Source organism: Tachysurus fulvidraco, chromosome 6, assembly GCF_022655615.1.
Source record: "Tachysurus fulvidraco isolate hzauxx_2018 chromosome 6, HZAU_PFXX_2.0, whole genome shotgun sequence".
Classification (NCBI taxonomy): domain Eukaryota; kingdom Metazoa; phylum Chordata; class Actinopteri; order Siluriformes; family Bagridae; genus Tachysurus; species Tachysurus fulvidraco.
The window spans coordinates 11,871,602-11,887,293 of record NC_062523.1 but is presented as its reverse complement, the minus strand read 5'-3'; the positions used below and the strand labels follow the sequence as shown (position 1 = coordinate 11,887,293).

The following is a 15,692-nucleotide window of genomic DNA, read 5'->3' as shown; positions in this document are numbered from 1 at the left end:
CAGTAAGGACTGCACCATTGTCAGGCAATAAACTGATTGAATTTTCATTCATTTTCAAGTCATTGGAAAGAATGTAACAGGAAAAAAAGAATGAAACAAGAGGAAACCTAGGAGATTCAAGAGACAGACGAGTATTAATGTCATTCACTGTGCTCCCATAAAAGAACTTGAATGAGCAACATGGTAATAATAAAAAACTCCCATCTATCTGGAACCAGGCCATTAAACAGGACTGTGGGAGCCACTCCTCTCATACAGACATACAGACAGACAGGACGCTCCACTAATGCTGGGAAGGACCACAAACACAGTTCTATCTCTACCACTCTATATAACACAATAGAAGCATTTACCTGTCCACACTCGCACTTTATTATTCTAGTGTGAATCAGCAAACATATAAATAGGATACTAATGAATATAAGCAAATGACAGAATACAAGTAAATGACTGGGTTAAAAAGCAAAGCTGTGGCATGAAACCTGCTACCTTTTCATAACCACTCTCATAAAAAAAGGACGCCTTTTATTTCATCTTTTCATGCCAAACAAAGAGCACTAATTATAGAGCAAGATTTCCCAAAAATCATTTAGCAAATAAAGAAATGTAGGGTTCGAGATGTTTTTGGCCTCATTTATGTGAGAGAAAAAAAGAATATTTCAACAGAAATGTACTGGAGCTAATGAGCCTTGACTATAGCCCTCAAATCTGATCATATTCATTTACTTCCTTCTACTTACACTTATTTTCTGAAAGTCCTTCAAGCTTTGGTTTAATGTATGAACGAATTCTGTTAGTAAAAGTACTATAATTATTAAATACCTTCAGTAATCATTTTAACAGTAAAATCAACAATAATTACAATCAAAGTATGAACACAAAATATGTGCTTATATATATATATACACACACACACACACACACACACACACACACAGTACATACATACACACACACATATATACATATACACACATATGACACATGAAATGAGTAATGCAATTGTGTGGTGTTTGTGTCTGTTACAGAGTTAGTCTGTCATTAATTACCTGTGCAGATCCGTTCTCTCCCGAGGGGCCCAGAGCTGAATCACTGCTGCTCCTTACCATGAGAGGTGTGCCTTAAACACACACACACACACACACACACACACACACACACACACACACACACACACACACACACACACACACACACTCATCACAAGGCTGCAATCAGAGAGTATTCACAATGGTTAAAAGTGACTCATAGAATTCAGAATACAATAGATTATTAATACAGTGACTTAATTGGGAAATTTTTCATTAAGTAGTACAGTGTCAGCAAAAATAAAATAAAATCTCAGAGAAAACTCAAAAGAAAGATCTGAAAATCTCAGCAACAACAGCAAAATACTGCTGCACTTCATGACTACACATTTGTTCTTCCACTGTTTGATGTTCATGTCTCTGCATATTATCAGTTTATTTATCACATGCTGTTAGAGATGGAGAGAGAATATTCGTGTGTGTGTGTGTGTGTGTGTGTGTGTGTGTGTGTGTGTGTGTGTGTGTGTGTGTGTGTGTGTGTGTGTGTGTGTGAGAGAGAGAGAGAGAGAGAGAGAGAGAGAGAGAGAGAGAGAGAGAGAGAGAGAGAGAGAGAGAGAGAGAGAGAGAGAGAGAGAGAGAGAGAGAGAGAGAGAGAGAGAGAGAGAGAGAGAGAGAGAGAGAGCGCGCAAGAGCGACTGACACTGAGTAATATGCTTCTTAGGGACAATGGGCACATCAAAAGATGGAGTGATTGGGGGATGGAGGTAAGGAAGGAAGAATAGAGAAACAGCCAGGATGGTTGAAGGGAATATTATGTTTTTTGAGCAGCAAACACAGCAGCAGCGACGATGTCTGGGACATTTACATTATACTTTGTCAATTCCAAGCCACTGCCTCCTTCAAGCATACCGCGTTTTCAAATTTGTTGGCTTTTACAAACCTTTAAAAAAGGACATGCAACAGCACTTTCAGTAAAAGACCTCCAAGGGTTCAACAACAGCCATTCCACTGAAAAATTGAAGGAAAACATGCAAAAATGACTTAATTTTTTTTTCCTACAGGAAAGTGCAAAGACTGCTCAGGGACCTGGGAATGTAACAAGCAGGGATATGTTTCTGAATAACTCTTTACACCTAAATCAATCATTACAAAACACCTGTGTAACTTTTACAGCTAATAGCAAGTCAAAGCTGGTTGAAAAATGTATAGAGGGATGTAGAGAGTTTTTCCACACTTTCAGCAGGAGGTAAACTGTTCCCAATCCCAATCACACTTCTCAGTCCCTACATGCACCAGTAGCCATGTTTCCCCCTGGCCTGCAAAAACAGGCTCGGTAGAACTTGATTGCAACTGTCATGGCTCCATCCCTGCCTGCTTGGCACCACGGGGGGTATGTGGAGAATAAAGGGACTCTGGCTTACCAGCAGGCCTCAGCTGCTCAGAGGGACAGCCATCGTGAGGCTCCTCTCCATCATGACAATTATCCCTAACAAACAGGCCAGTACAAGAGCATGGCCTTGATGGAAAGCTACAAATCTCACAAACGCCACTTCATCAAGGGCATAATCACCGAGATGTAGAGGGACATCCTCTTATGTGGATGATGATGATGACAAGCTCAGTGGGAGAGAAAACTCCTCCAAACTGTACGTGCCCAGAGCTTCAACAAGAATATATTTACACAGGGAGACGGATATACAGCGCAGGAGTAGCTTTGTAGTTATCACTCTGGTCTAAATGGATGTTCTGAGTTCAAATCCCAGCACTCTCAAGTGGTTGCTGCCAGGCTTTTTATCTGCTCAGAGCCATTATAAGTCATTGTAAATCCATTCGACAGACGTATATAGATAAAGGAAGTGATAGACAGACATATTAAAGAAAAAAAAGAAAAAAAGAGATTTCACAGTACAAACGTTTAAAAATATAAAAATGGAATATTATGTAGGTTCCCTTTGGGGAAAAAACAGCTCTGACCTAAACCATGGACTTCACAAGACCTCTGAAGGTGTTATGTGGCATCAAGCACAGAGACGTTAGCAGCAGATCTTTTAAGTCCTGTAAATTGCAAGGTGGGTCCTTCGTGGATCGGATTTTGTCCCGCAGATGCTTGATCAGATTGAGATCTGGGAAATTTGTTAGCCATGTCAACACCTTGTACTCTCAGTCATGTTCTTCAGACTGTTCCTCAGACCATTCCTGAACAATTCCTGTATGGAGGCAGGGTGTGATATCCTGCTGAACGAGGACACTGCCATTAGGGAATACTTCTGCCATGAAGAAGTTCCAGAAGAAGAATTATAGAGAAATAACAAAAAGAAACACACAGCAAAAGCTTTTCTGAATATCTGGTGAGTATTTTAGCCTGTAGCTGTGCAACAGTCGTCATGTACCTTTCACGTGTGCTCTGGTTTACATTGCTATATTACATTTACAGCATTTGGCAGACGCCTTTATCCAGAGCGACATGCATAACTGCTTAAATCTCTAACATTGAGTACATTAATGCTGACTCACTAGGTTACATACTTAAGATACCATGAGTTCAAAACATTTGTTATAAGTTACAATGAAAAAGTGTCAAAGGTTGTGTTTGTTTTGTTTTTTTTTAATGCAAAAGATAGAGAAAGAAGTGCTAGTTGAAGTGTTTCCTGAATAAGTAGGTCTTCAACCTCCGCTTGAAAATAGCCAGTGACTCAGCTGTCCGGACCTCTAGGGGAAGTTCATTCCACAACCTTGGTGCCAGAACAGAGAAGAGTCTTGTAGTATACTTGCCTCTTACCCTGAGAGATGGTGGAACCAGTCTTGCAGTGCTGGTAGATCTGAGGGTACAAGGTTCAGTGCGAGGAGTGATGAGGGCTTTGAGGTAAGAGGGAGCTGGTCCATTTTTGGCTTTGTAGGCCAGCATCGGTGTTTTGAATCTGATGCCTGCAGCTACTGGAAGCCAGTGGAGGGATTGTGGCAGTGACGTGGTATGTGAAGACTTCGGCAGGTTGAAAACAAGCCGGGCAGCTGCATTTTGGATCATTTGCAGAGGATGGATAGCGTTCATAGGTAGACCTGTCAGCAGTGCGTTACAGTAATCCAGTCTAGAAATGACAAGAGACTGAACAAGTAGTGGTTACTTGTGGTCACAGTGCTGACTGGATTCCATAAAGGGATTAACAAACTGATCACAGTGCTGATTTAGTACAGATAATCCCATGATATATTCACTAGTGAGTGAAAACAGGAAGAGTTCACATCTCTAACAGGTGGTGGGATATGAAAAGTATATCAAAAGCTACACTACATGCTATGCAGCAATACAGCAGTGCTGCAGTAAAGAAAAACACACAAACATAATAATACACTGCTTACTACTAATAAAACAAATGCAGAACAAAGTGATTCTGCATTTCTGTGTTTAAAACATTCATTTAAAAAGATGGCAAATTTTGAAAAATTCCAATAGAAAAAATGTTATTTAATTCTGAGAAAAAAAACAAAACGGATATAATACGATCTAATATAGATGTTTCAACACTAGGCAATATGAACCACGTGTAATATGAGCTGCCGTTTGTAATTAAAATTTTTTAAATATAACACTTCTATCTAAAAGATACCGGTGCTATTTAAAACTATGACGCGTGTCGTAGCAACAATATCACACTGTTACATAGCTTAGCCTTTCACACTACCATCAGCCGGTAGCATCTGAACCATCTAAACCCCACAGACAGACCGTGCTCAAGTGAGAGACACAGCTCTTCTCCAGCATTCATCACCCTCAGCCATTAGCCCAGTGCAGCTGCTGATCGCCTCTGAAGACGAAGATTAGATTTCAGCTTTGAGTGAGTTGGCATTGCCAACTTCCTGCTCCTTATGCGTTTTTTTTGTTGTTCATTCAGATGTGGATCCTCGGCTCCCAATTCATCAGGCGTCAGTGTGGAACCATTAGAGTGGGTTTATAATGGATGGGAATGTCAGGAAGCTAAGGAGTGTGGATCCAGGCTGAGAGATTGAGAAGAGCGAGTCGGAGGACGTCGTGCTCTGTGGGCTCAAACTGCAGCCCTGGGGGTCTTCAGTCATCAGAGTATCTCTCTGTCGTTTCATTCATCTCGCTTTTTAGTTCACCCTGGGCTGGCCCTCTCCATCTCTCTCTCTCTTCCCACACCTCTTCATGTTTTTGTTTTTTTTTAATAAATGCAACTTCTCTTCCCCCCCATTCCACCGGGGTTATATTCTACCTCTCACGCACACACGCACGCACACACACGCACAAACATTTATACAATAGATTGACAAATATTATTAGGTTTACATCCTATGTTAAAAAAATTTCAAAGGCCTTAAATATTTAATTTCATATAAATGCAACAGCAGCTGGAAAAAAACTAAGCACAAAATAAGGCTTCACAGCGTGCTGCTTATGAGGACCATAAGGATGGCTTATGAAAGGGCAGAAGCGTGACAGACTGTGAAGTCATACCTCATAAAACATTGAAATGATATTGAGGCCAGCATGGGGTCTCTGGGGTGTTGACTAAACATATACAAAATGTATACATGTCAAAAATATTTGCAGGGTCAAATATTGATCAGGATTTAAAGAGCACCCATGATGCACTTAAACCTGGAGCCATAAATGGAAAAATCAATGGATGCTTTCAATCAGATGTTTCTGAGAAACAATGAGTGTGTAAAAGGGCAAAAGGGAAGAGGGCAAAACCAAGAGAAAGAAAAAAAAAAATTTTTTTTTTTAGGTTATATGTATCCTGAATTCACAAAAGACACAAAACAATCTGTCTAACATCCTCTAAACACTTCCCCTTGATGAGACGTGACAGCAGTAAGGTACAGAGGTGACCAAAGTGTGTGCTGCTCTGCCTCTCTGTGCCAGGTCGCCATGGTCCGATCCGGTTTCCCACCTAAAGTAAATCTGTGCTTTATCACACACACACACACACATACTCGTACAGTACAGGAGGTTGAGGTTATAGTCTGGTGCTTTTCATAAATATGTCAAGCGTGATGAAAGTGGGCAGATCTGGCTGTGCAGAAGATAAGCAGTCTCACAGGCTTCCTCTCACAAGCTGCTGACACTGAACACGTCTACACGGCTTCAGGTGAGCCTCTCCAGGCACGCTTTACCAGACAGGGCCTATTGAGCTAAAGCACTCCTCTCCTTCTTCTCCTCATCATCATCTCCTACCCACTATTATCTGGCTAGAGCTGTTACAGTGTCACAGTTAGTCATGGTCTATGATCGGACAGACGTGTATTTCACCGCTTGTGGTTGTTTTTTGGTAAAGTGCGATTGTATCCTGTGGGGAAAGTGTTTTTATGTCTCTGCTTCAGTATAAAGGTGCGTTGAGTTTAATGCAAAGAAAAATAAAATAGAAATGAGAATAGAAAAAGACATTTCACTTCAGGGTATTTCAGGAGGTTTTTGAGCTTTTGAACACACAAACACGCACGCACATGTGCACACACACACAAACACGCACGCACATGTGTGCACACACACACACATGCACATGTGCACACACACACAAACACGCGCGCACATGTGCACACACACACAAACACGTGCGCACATGTGCACACACACACACACGCACATGTGCACACACACAAACAGGATATATGTAAAATACAATGTATAAAAGCAATCTGGTTCTAAACTCTCAATGAGGGATACATTTCAATTTAAAAGCTCCAATTTATACATTTCTGCAAAGCTTCTCTGTGACTATGTCCATCGGTAAAGGTGAGCTGGGGCATGGAAGCCATGATCACCGCCACATATACATTCCATTTATACAAACATGAACCCTGATCCTTCAATCAACAACCCAGAGCCCTAACCACTTGAGCCACCACTGCCCCAAATGTAAAAGACGATATACAAATAAAATTAAATTCCTTCCAGTTCCCACATCATGTTTGTAAATGCACGATTAATACCTTAATACCTATGAGATCGTGAGATATTTTTATCCTGCATTTCAAACACCTACGAGTGCCTTTGAGTTCCTCTCTGGCAGAGACGCTTTAAAAACCCTTCCCTTTTCCCCTCCTTCTCTCTCCAGCCTCTTCTCATTGTCTCTGCTTATATGTATCTTTTGTTCTTACGCTCTTTCTCTCGCTTTCCGTCTCATCTCCTGCTCGACAGCGTGACTGACTGCTGTTTTTTGGTTATGGACGGATCACAGCAGACATGTTTACATGGTGAAACCTCGCTGAACTCAGGTTGTGACGGAGAGCAGAGAGCTGCATGTGTTATAGGAGACGGGTTCAGAGCGTCAAAGGTAATTCAGTGCCTCTGTGCTTCAGCACCTCCTGAGGGACACATTACCTTCTGCCCTAAACCAACATAAAGACTCGGAGGTTAAAGACTGCATCAGGCAACTAAAAGACCTTTATCCACAGACTCCAACCGTGCACACATGCAGAAGCTCCATTAAACAGAAAGACGGATAAGATTATATATTGTATTCTTTTGACAAAACTTTTAGATTAAACACTTATTATTTTATTTTTTTATGCCAAATGTTTTATAAAGGTCCAATTGATTCCTGCAGATCAATTTTACAAAAAAAAACAACTTTGCATTCAGTCCCACTTTGCAGATCTTTTTTTTAAGATTTTTTTTTGGGGGGGGGGGGATATTGAGCAAGCAAGACAGCAAATTAGGGAGGAAAAGAAAGACGAGAGACGAAAAAGGTGAAATGAACACAGGAGTTACGACCTCAGTGAAAGTACGCTGCTCTGTGGGCTATACGAAGACTCTCCCCTACTGGAAAACAAGGAATTGTTAAACTGAAAGCATACATAAACAAGCGCCACAAAGTGCACACACAGTGGTGTACAGGATCAAACAACCCTGACGCCGCTCAGAACGACGGAACCAGACGACGTATACAGAGATTCAACTCTTTAACAAATGCAAATAAACTGCTAACTGCGTAAAACGGGTGACTTGACAAATTTCAAACTTGGGCAAAATGCATCTTTTTGGTTTCTTTAAACAATAAAAAAAAAAGAAAGAACAAAAATTAGGACCAGATTACGCCCAAATCATCCAGCGCACGTAGACACATACTGATTAAACTTGTTTTTATAGCTGCAAGGATTTGTTCCTGTGAGCCAATTTGTGCATTTTTTTTTTTTTTGGATGTGTCCCCATACGAGTACATCTCAGAGTAATCCTGCCTTATTAGTGACTTGCTCAGTGGGAGTTTCTGATAACACCCCTGTCTCCCCCTGGAGCAGGCAAGCAGCAGCCCAAGGATCAATATGCTCCAATCATCCCACAGTGAGCGGGAGGGACCGAGTCAAGGCCCCTACACAACCCTGCAGGCATACAACGTCGGCGTCGTATATATATTGCTATCACAGTGCTGATCTTTGTAGTTATTTAATTCATGACTTATTTCTGCATTACAGCCTGTGACACCCCTACAGCACAAGTCACTACGTGTTGGGATCACACTGATTTCACATCAGTTTCAGAATGAATAAAAGCAGATGTGGGGTAATGTTCACAACAGAACTAAGAGAATGAGATAAATATGTCTATAGGGAAAAAAAGCAGGAAAAGCTATCGGAACCAGACAAGCATTAGACCTAGCCAATACAACATATTTGGTGTTTTCTGAACAATTCGGTCAAAGAACGAAGAGAATTTGATGACAGACGAACATTATGAAAGGCGTGAAAAATACAACCTCCAAGGTCATAAAGATACCACCATGGAACAAGATGCAAACCACTTATCAGCAGTAAGGATCATCAGACCAGGTTGGAATTGCAAAGAAATACTGAGATGAGCCTCAAAAGTGCTGGAACCTCTAAGTGCAGCCTCTAGCAAAGTGCTGAAAAGACCAAAGTGTGGAGAAAGAAATGATCTGCTCATGATCCAAAACATACAAGCTCATGGATCAAGCATGATAGGATGTAGTGTCATAGGCTTGGGCTTGAATGGCTGCTTTCTGGAACAGACTCACTAATCTATACTGATGATCTAACATGACGGTGGCAACAGAATGAATTCAAAAATCTACAGAAACAGAAATGCATCAAAACTAACTGACTGACAACAACGCAAAACACGATGCCAAACACGACAGCTGAAAATAAGTGGAAGAAGTTCAAGCCAAGTCAATCACCAGAACTCAACCCGACTGAACCTGCGTTTAAGCTCACTTGCTAGACGCAGGGTTGGGTTGAAATTTACGAGTTAGGGGTCCTTTACTTTCTCTCACCGTCTATAGAGAGCTAAGCAATGCCATTAATGAGTTACAAAAGCTACAGGAATGGTTTCGCCAGAAGCCATATTTGTTCTAGCTAACATCTCTCTCTCTCCATCACAACTGATTTGAGAGATACGAGCCACAGGTTCCATGAGCTCACTCATCCTGCACGTTTGCTTATAAACTGATATAGCGCAAACAACTCTACTGCTTTCTGTAAAACCTCTGTTCAGCCTTCATTCCAAGCAACATCCATGGTGCTTATTTAAAAAAAAAAAAAAAAGAAGACAAAAAAAAAAACAGCATCCTTTAACATCAAATAAATACTTACTCTGGTACTCACACCAACGGCGGGACCAAACACGGGTCAGGATACGACTGTTAATACACTAAGTCATCTTTACAAACTCAATCCTCTCCTCACCTTTAGCTTCAATGTTTCAGCAAAACTCTCATCCCAAACAAACCCGCCATACAGTTCACCAAACCCTCTTCTCTCTGCCAGGAGACTCTTCAAAAAGGTGAAATTGATTTTTTCCTCTTTGTGGCTTTCTGCTTTGCAAACTAATTGAAGTAATAAAACAAACCAGTAAAGCATAAAATAGTATTAGCGCACCAGTTTCATTGTAAGGATTTCATGGGTCATCATGGAGCTCAATGACCAGGGGAGGGGAGGACACAAGCCTGTGATGGGACTGCAGACACACAAATTCCTCCAGTGTGCATGGATGGCTGGATGCTGAGCATTCACTCACTCCACAGTGATAATCCACTTAGTGAGGCCGTGTCGGTGAGCAATGAGAGGCAGCCTCGGGGAAATTCCAGCACATCAAACAAACAGGGTGTGTGTGTGTGTGTGTGTGTGTGTGTGTGTGTGTGTGTGTGTGTGTGTGTGTGTGTGTGTGTGTGTGTGCGTGTCTTAGGCTGATATTCAGATATCTGGATAAGAAGATAACCTCTACAGAGATCACTTTCACTTTACACAAGTGTGAAAATGGCACTTGAAGAATTCTAAGCTCGCCTGAATTCAACCTCATCCTTTATATTTACAGGAAGGTGTATGGTCCTTAAGGATGGTGCAATAAAACATTTTGATTCTAAAAGGAAAAAACCTTTTTGAAATCTTAATATTTTATAACTTCGGGATGTTTGAAAGGATACACATGTAGAGCGACAGGACTCGATCTTCTGATGGCTACTTGAAGCATGATAAGACATTTGACTTGAAGCATGATAAGACACCATGCCATAAGCAAGAGCCATCTGAAACTTGGTTTAAAAAACACACACAGACAGAAAAATCCTTGACTGATACCAGCAGAAATTCGTTGAGTTCAGCGTTCTTCAGTGTTCTTCCCAATCACTAATGCTGAATCCTACAGATCATGTTTGAGGAGTGGTAGAACAGAAGATTCACAGCACGAAACTATGAAAAAAGAAACGCATGGAAAATCTACAGGAATTGCAGGATGAATTAGTTTCACTATGGAGCAGAATCTCAAATGAAGGTCTCCAAAATCTTGTGTTAACCGTACCATAAAGAATTGAGGCTGTTTTTTTTTTAATAAAAAACTGAAGATGCACAACCCATTTATCTCCTCATGCCTCTGAGATTCAAACAGGTATGTTTTTTATGTTAGAAATGAGTGTGAATGATACACATCACTCATGTATCTCATCACACATATATCATAATCAATTCACTCTAAAGATTGTAAGTTATAGAAATTCCCAAGATCATCTGGTCACACGCTGATATCCTAGGAGTAAACCCGTATATAGAGATAAATAGATAGATATGAGCGTGTTTGTTTGTACATGATCTCTCCTTCCTTGCACACCACAGGACTTTGTACGTCTTGCAGACATGACGAACTGCATATTTACAGCCATGGCAAAAGAATGAAAGGGAAAAAATATCACTGACAGCCGACACCTCTGCTTTGTTGCAGAGATGAGAGAAACTGGAGGTGGGATCAGGAATGTATGGCTGGCCAAATTAAACATGGTTACAAGCCCCGGTCTGCTATTACAATGAAACTTTAAACATAAGGAGGGGCTTTACAAGGCAACCTGAAGAGCAGGACAGAAACACGACACTGCACCACGTCACATTCACCTTCAACCCTGACCAAGTTTGGGTTTGACTACACGGCATGTCCTACCTTCAACATTTTATATGACGTTGGGGGATGTGGGCAGATGTTTTTTGCATTGCCTGTAGCGTTTATAAGCCTGTGGCATAAGGCGGTGCTTTGAGGTCAAATGAGACACATGCTGTAAAAATTACCACAGCCAAGCCTATTAAAAAACCCTGACAGAGAAATCAGACCACTTAAATTATTAGCCGTTTTCTCTGCTGCCGCTGCTCGATAATAGCACTTGCATGTGAAACGTGGTTCCAACCCGTGCCTCTGTGAAAGATGTGATTAGTATAGTACACCACATCCCATATGCTGCAACAGGATGATGCAGATAGTACATTTACCCTAACATGACAGCAAAACAAATCAGAGTCACACAATTACGCCAGAGGAGTCTGGGACACAAAGAGAGTGAGAGAGAAAATTTACATCTTAACACAACACAATGTTCCTTCTATTACCAATCTCATTATCCTCCAAACTTTAAAGCAATGAGAATCTGTCATTACATTCCTCATTAACTTCTAAACAAAGAACCAGTCAAAGATGCCTGCTAAACATCGACACTTATAAATGAGGCTCTCGCGGCAGGCCAGACCGCCGATGGAATTTTAAACCTCGACAATTTTTTTGCGTCAGAGACGCGGCTGTATCTGAAAAATCCTTCGAGCTATGAACGCGGCCTACTCTTTCGTTTTCGTGTTTCTTTCTTATGTGGGCTGGGATGGCATTAGAAAAATGACTCCACTTTGTGCATGTAGGGAACATACTGGTTTTCAGGGCAGAGGAGTTGACTTCGATCTCCCCTCCTCGGATTGGCTGGAAACAGACCAGCTCGGAGTCGTAGGGCTCAGGGCTCGGCTGTCTTGGAGCACCACCGCTGTTTGTGTTAATGTTAGTGACCTCGTGGCTGCTGTTTCCAGGACTCGTCGCTCCCCTCTGCTGGGCCTCTTGTTCTTCGTACACTGCGATCAGCTATCAGCGAGGGAGAGAGAGAGAGAGAAACATTCAGTACAAATACACGCACAGTGTTCACAAGCATGTGCTACTTCACACACTGAAACTAACACTCGCTGACTGGACATCACGAACTGAGAAATATGAGTAAACTCTAGAAACTTCCAACACACAGAGAGAGAGAGAAGGCTCAGGCTTTGGTGAGCGACATGTTCATATAAACTACATTACACTATATTTATAGTTTTTCACAAGTTTTAAACAATACAATTGTTTGAGAAACTTTCTGCACTCTCGGTCTTATTAGAAATGACAGGATAAGAAGAAGGATATGCAAATTTATGCACCTGCTATACAAAGCGCTAGCTGGCCAGTCTCTCAAATCTAGCACAGAAAACGGAAAAGTACAGCATTGTCGCTTGACAGCTAGAAATGTGCTCATCTCTCAGCCTGCAGACTGATTACAAGGTAGCGTGTCTTCCTCTTAAAAGGGGAAGTATATGATAAATACGTTTATACATCAAAAAACATTTATTTTATCTGGTGACCATTTTAACACAGATACTAATTCTGTACAGATGAAAAGATGGGTGAGTGAGTGAGTGAGTGAGTGAGTGATTGTGAGTGAGTGATTGTGAGTGAGTGAGTGAGTGAGTGAGTGAGTGAGTGAGTGAGTGAGTGTGAGTGAGTGAGTGTGAGTGAGTGAGTGAGTGTGAGTGAGTGAGTGAGTGTGAGTGTGAGTGAGTGAGTGTGAGTGTGAGTGAGTGAGTGAGTGTGAGTGAGTGAGTGAGTGAGTGAGTGAGTGAGTGAGTGAGTGAGTGAGTGAGTGAGTGAGTGAGTGAGTGTGTGAGTGAGTGAGTGAGTGAGTGAGTGAGTGAGTGAGTGAGTGAGTGAGTGAGTGAGTGAGTGAGTGAGTGAGTGAGTGAGTGAGTGAGTGAGTGAGTGAGTGAGTGAGTGAGTGAGTGAGTGAGTGAGTGAGTGAGTGAGTGAGTGAGTGAGTGAGTGAGTGAGTGAGTGAGTGAGTGTGAGTGAGTGAGTGAGTGAGAGTGAGTGAGTGAGTGAGTGCACATATACTGTGGATATATAAACATCACCAGAGAGAAAGAGGTCCTGCCTGCACGGCCAAGAATGAACAAAACGACAACCTGGAATTATCTAAATAAACCACTAACCGCTGTAGAGGGTGGAAGAAGTGTGAGGGAGGGAGTTCATGCACTAGGAGCAGAGAGTGATTGAGAAAGAGAGAGAGGAAGAGAAAAAGATGGAGGGAGACAGAAGCCTAATGACAAAAGCAGTTGGCAAACCATCTATTCATTATCTTCCCCTCTCCTTCATCTTCATTTAACAACCTTCTTTTCATGTGTCGCAGGCAATCGTAGAACGGCCATCCGTCTATTCTTTCTCCAGCCAGCCCCCAGCCCATCCTTCCATCCATCCATTCACCTTTTCATCCATTTCATCTGATTCTGATCATTAGATTATTCATTAGATTTTACATGTATAGCAAAAAGGAAGAACACGTGTGTGTGGTGTGTGTTACAGCGAGAGAGAGCGAGAGAGAGAGAGAGAGAGAGAGAGATGAGCTGGGATATGATGTGTGAAATGATAGTGATTTATTCAGAAAGGTAGGAGAGGAGTGAAGCACTTCCTCCATGCTATGGGAGGAGGAAGCGTGGAGCAGTACAAATGTCATTAATCAGCACCGCCGGAGGAAGAGAAAGAGAAGGATAGAAGCAAAAACCCAGAGAAAGAGTGATGGAAAAGCATGGCAAGCGTGCCTGATCTAACATTGCCATTCAGTTTTATTCAGGATTCACTATTCTGACAGTACAATAAAGCAGGATTAATATTCTGCTCACTCTGCACCACGTGCACTAAAACCCTGGTGCGGCTGATTAAACTGTCGTCAGTACATTTAGGCAAATCGTAGCTGCTTTGAAATTAAGAATTCAAACAAAAACGGCCTTCACGATGCCTGAAATTTGTGCTCATTCCTTTTTGAAATGATGCAAAATTAAGTAGGATCATTTTTTCATAAAAAAGAAAAGATACGAACTTAACACCACACACACCTGAGGATAAATATGAGAGTCATCTTCTGAATACAGTGATGTATTTATATCTATTATATGTGTTAAATATTCTGGTTAAAATGTGTACCCTGTAATAAACATATGAAGAATCGATGAACATATTCTTACGCTAGAGCAGCATGAAAGCCCTGCTGACGTGTTCAGCTCCAGCGTCATCCTCCTTTCCTGCTTTCCCGTCACTCTCTTGCTATTCTTAAACAGCACCCGGTGATCTATATTAGCGGTACGTCAGGCACTAACAGTAATCCTGAATCTACGCTTTCTGTTAATAGCTATCCAGTGGCAGCTGACACACAAGCAGGTCTATTAAACTTCTTTTAGCCCTAAAATCAACCTGAAATGATGAAAAGCCAAATTGCAAGCCTTGCATGTTTGTTTTTAAAGTTTGAAATGAAAACTAAATGAAGCCGATGAACTTGGACCCTTCTGCCTTCTGTGTTCTCCTTCAATACGGCTTGGTTTGTCTTTAGGATTCGGATGCTGGAGGCCAAGACATTTTCACTTTTAGCTTTTGCTCTGACTGCAGAACTGCACACAGCTTTTAAACCACTCCCGTTTACAGTGCGCTATTCGACTTGATGTGTAATGGCTTTTAAGCAAACTTTGTTCAAAGTTAGGAAATATTAGTCTTTGTAAGGACTAACGAGAGCCGTGTTGTTTTTCAGACTGTAATTAGGATACAGAAAGAGTGATTAAGGTCACGTGCCTCTCGTAATGGCCAACTCAATAAAGCAAGTCATTTAATCGAGGCCATTTTATCAGTGTGCCAGACTTTTACATGAACTCTCGCTCACCCATACACACACACAGCCAGAACAAATCTCTGCCGTGTTTTACATTAATGAACCGTCACCTTTTGTTCATCGACCCAACCAGGGCCTGGACCAGAATGAGAGAAACACACACACACACACACCCCTCATGCAGACACACCTGTAAACCTCACAGTGGCATCACACATCACAGGGATTCAATACTTGGAGCACTTGGACACGAAAATTGGATCAATAGCCGGTTATCAAGAGGAGATTCTAGACAGGGAAAGTGGTGATGTTGTACTCTGCTCCTCGTTCAACTTCTGAATAAACGCTAAGAACCCTTGCATTATATTCGTCAACTTGGGAGGCGTCACGGATCGGATTTACACAAGTTCTGAGAAGGCGAGCTCATCGATATCCGATTTAGCAGGAGGTAGAGTGGCATGGTCCTGCTGCAGTGCTTAATGACTGTTAT

The 15,692-nt window shown here is 41.7% G+C and overlaps 1 protein-coding gene across 7 annotated transcripts in view; it reads right to left on the bottom strand.

Moving 5' to 3' along the window:
• Positions 1–15,692, bottom strand: part of pard3bb (par-3 family cell polarity regulator beta b) — a 251,581-nt gene that overhangs the window by 177,308 nt on the left and 58,581 nt on the right. For all 7 annotated transcript variants that reach the window (XM_047815106.1, XM_047815108.1, XM_047815109.1 and 4 more), the window contains exons 4-5: positions 12,180–12,384; positions 1,050–1,120 (exon numbers count right to left, since the gene is read on the bottom strand). In XM_047815106.1, the coding sequence (XP_047671062.1) occupies positions 1,050–1,120; positions 12,180–12,384 (276 nt within the window). The remainder of the gene's footprint in view (positions 1–1,049; positions 1,121–12,179; positions 12,385–15,692) is intronic.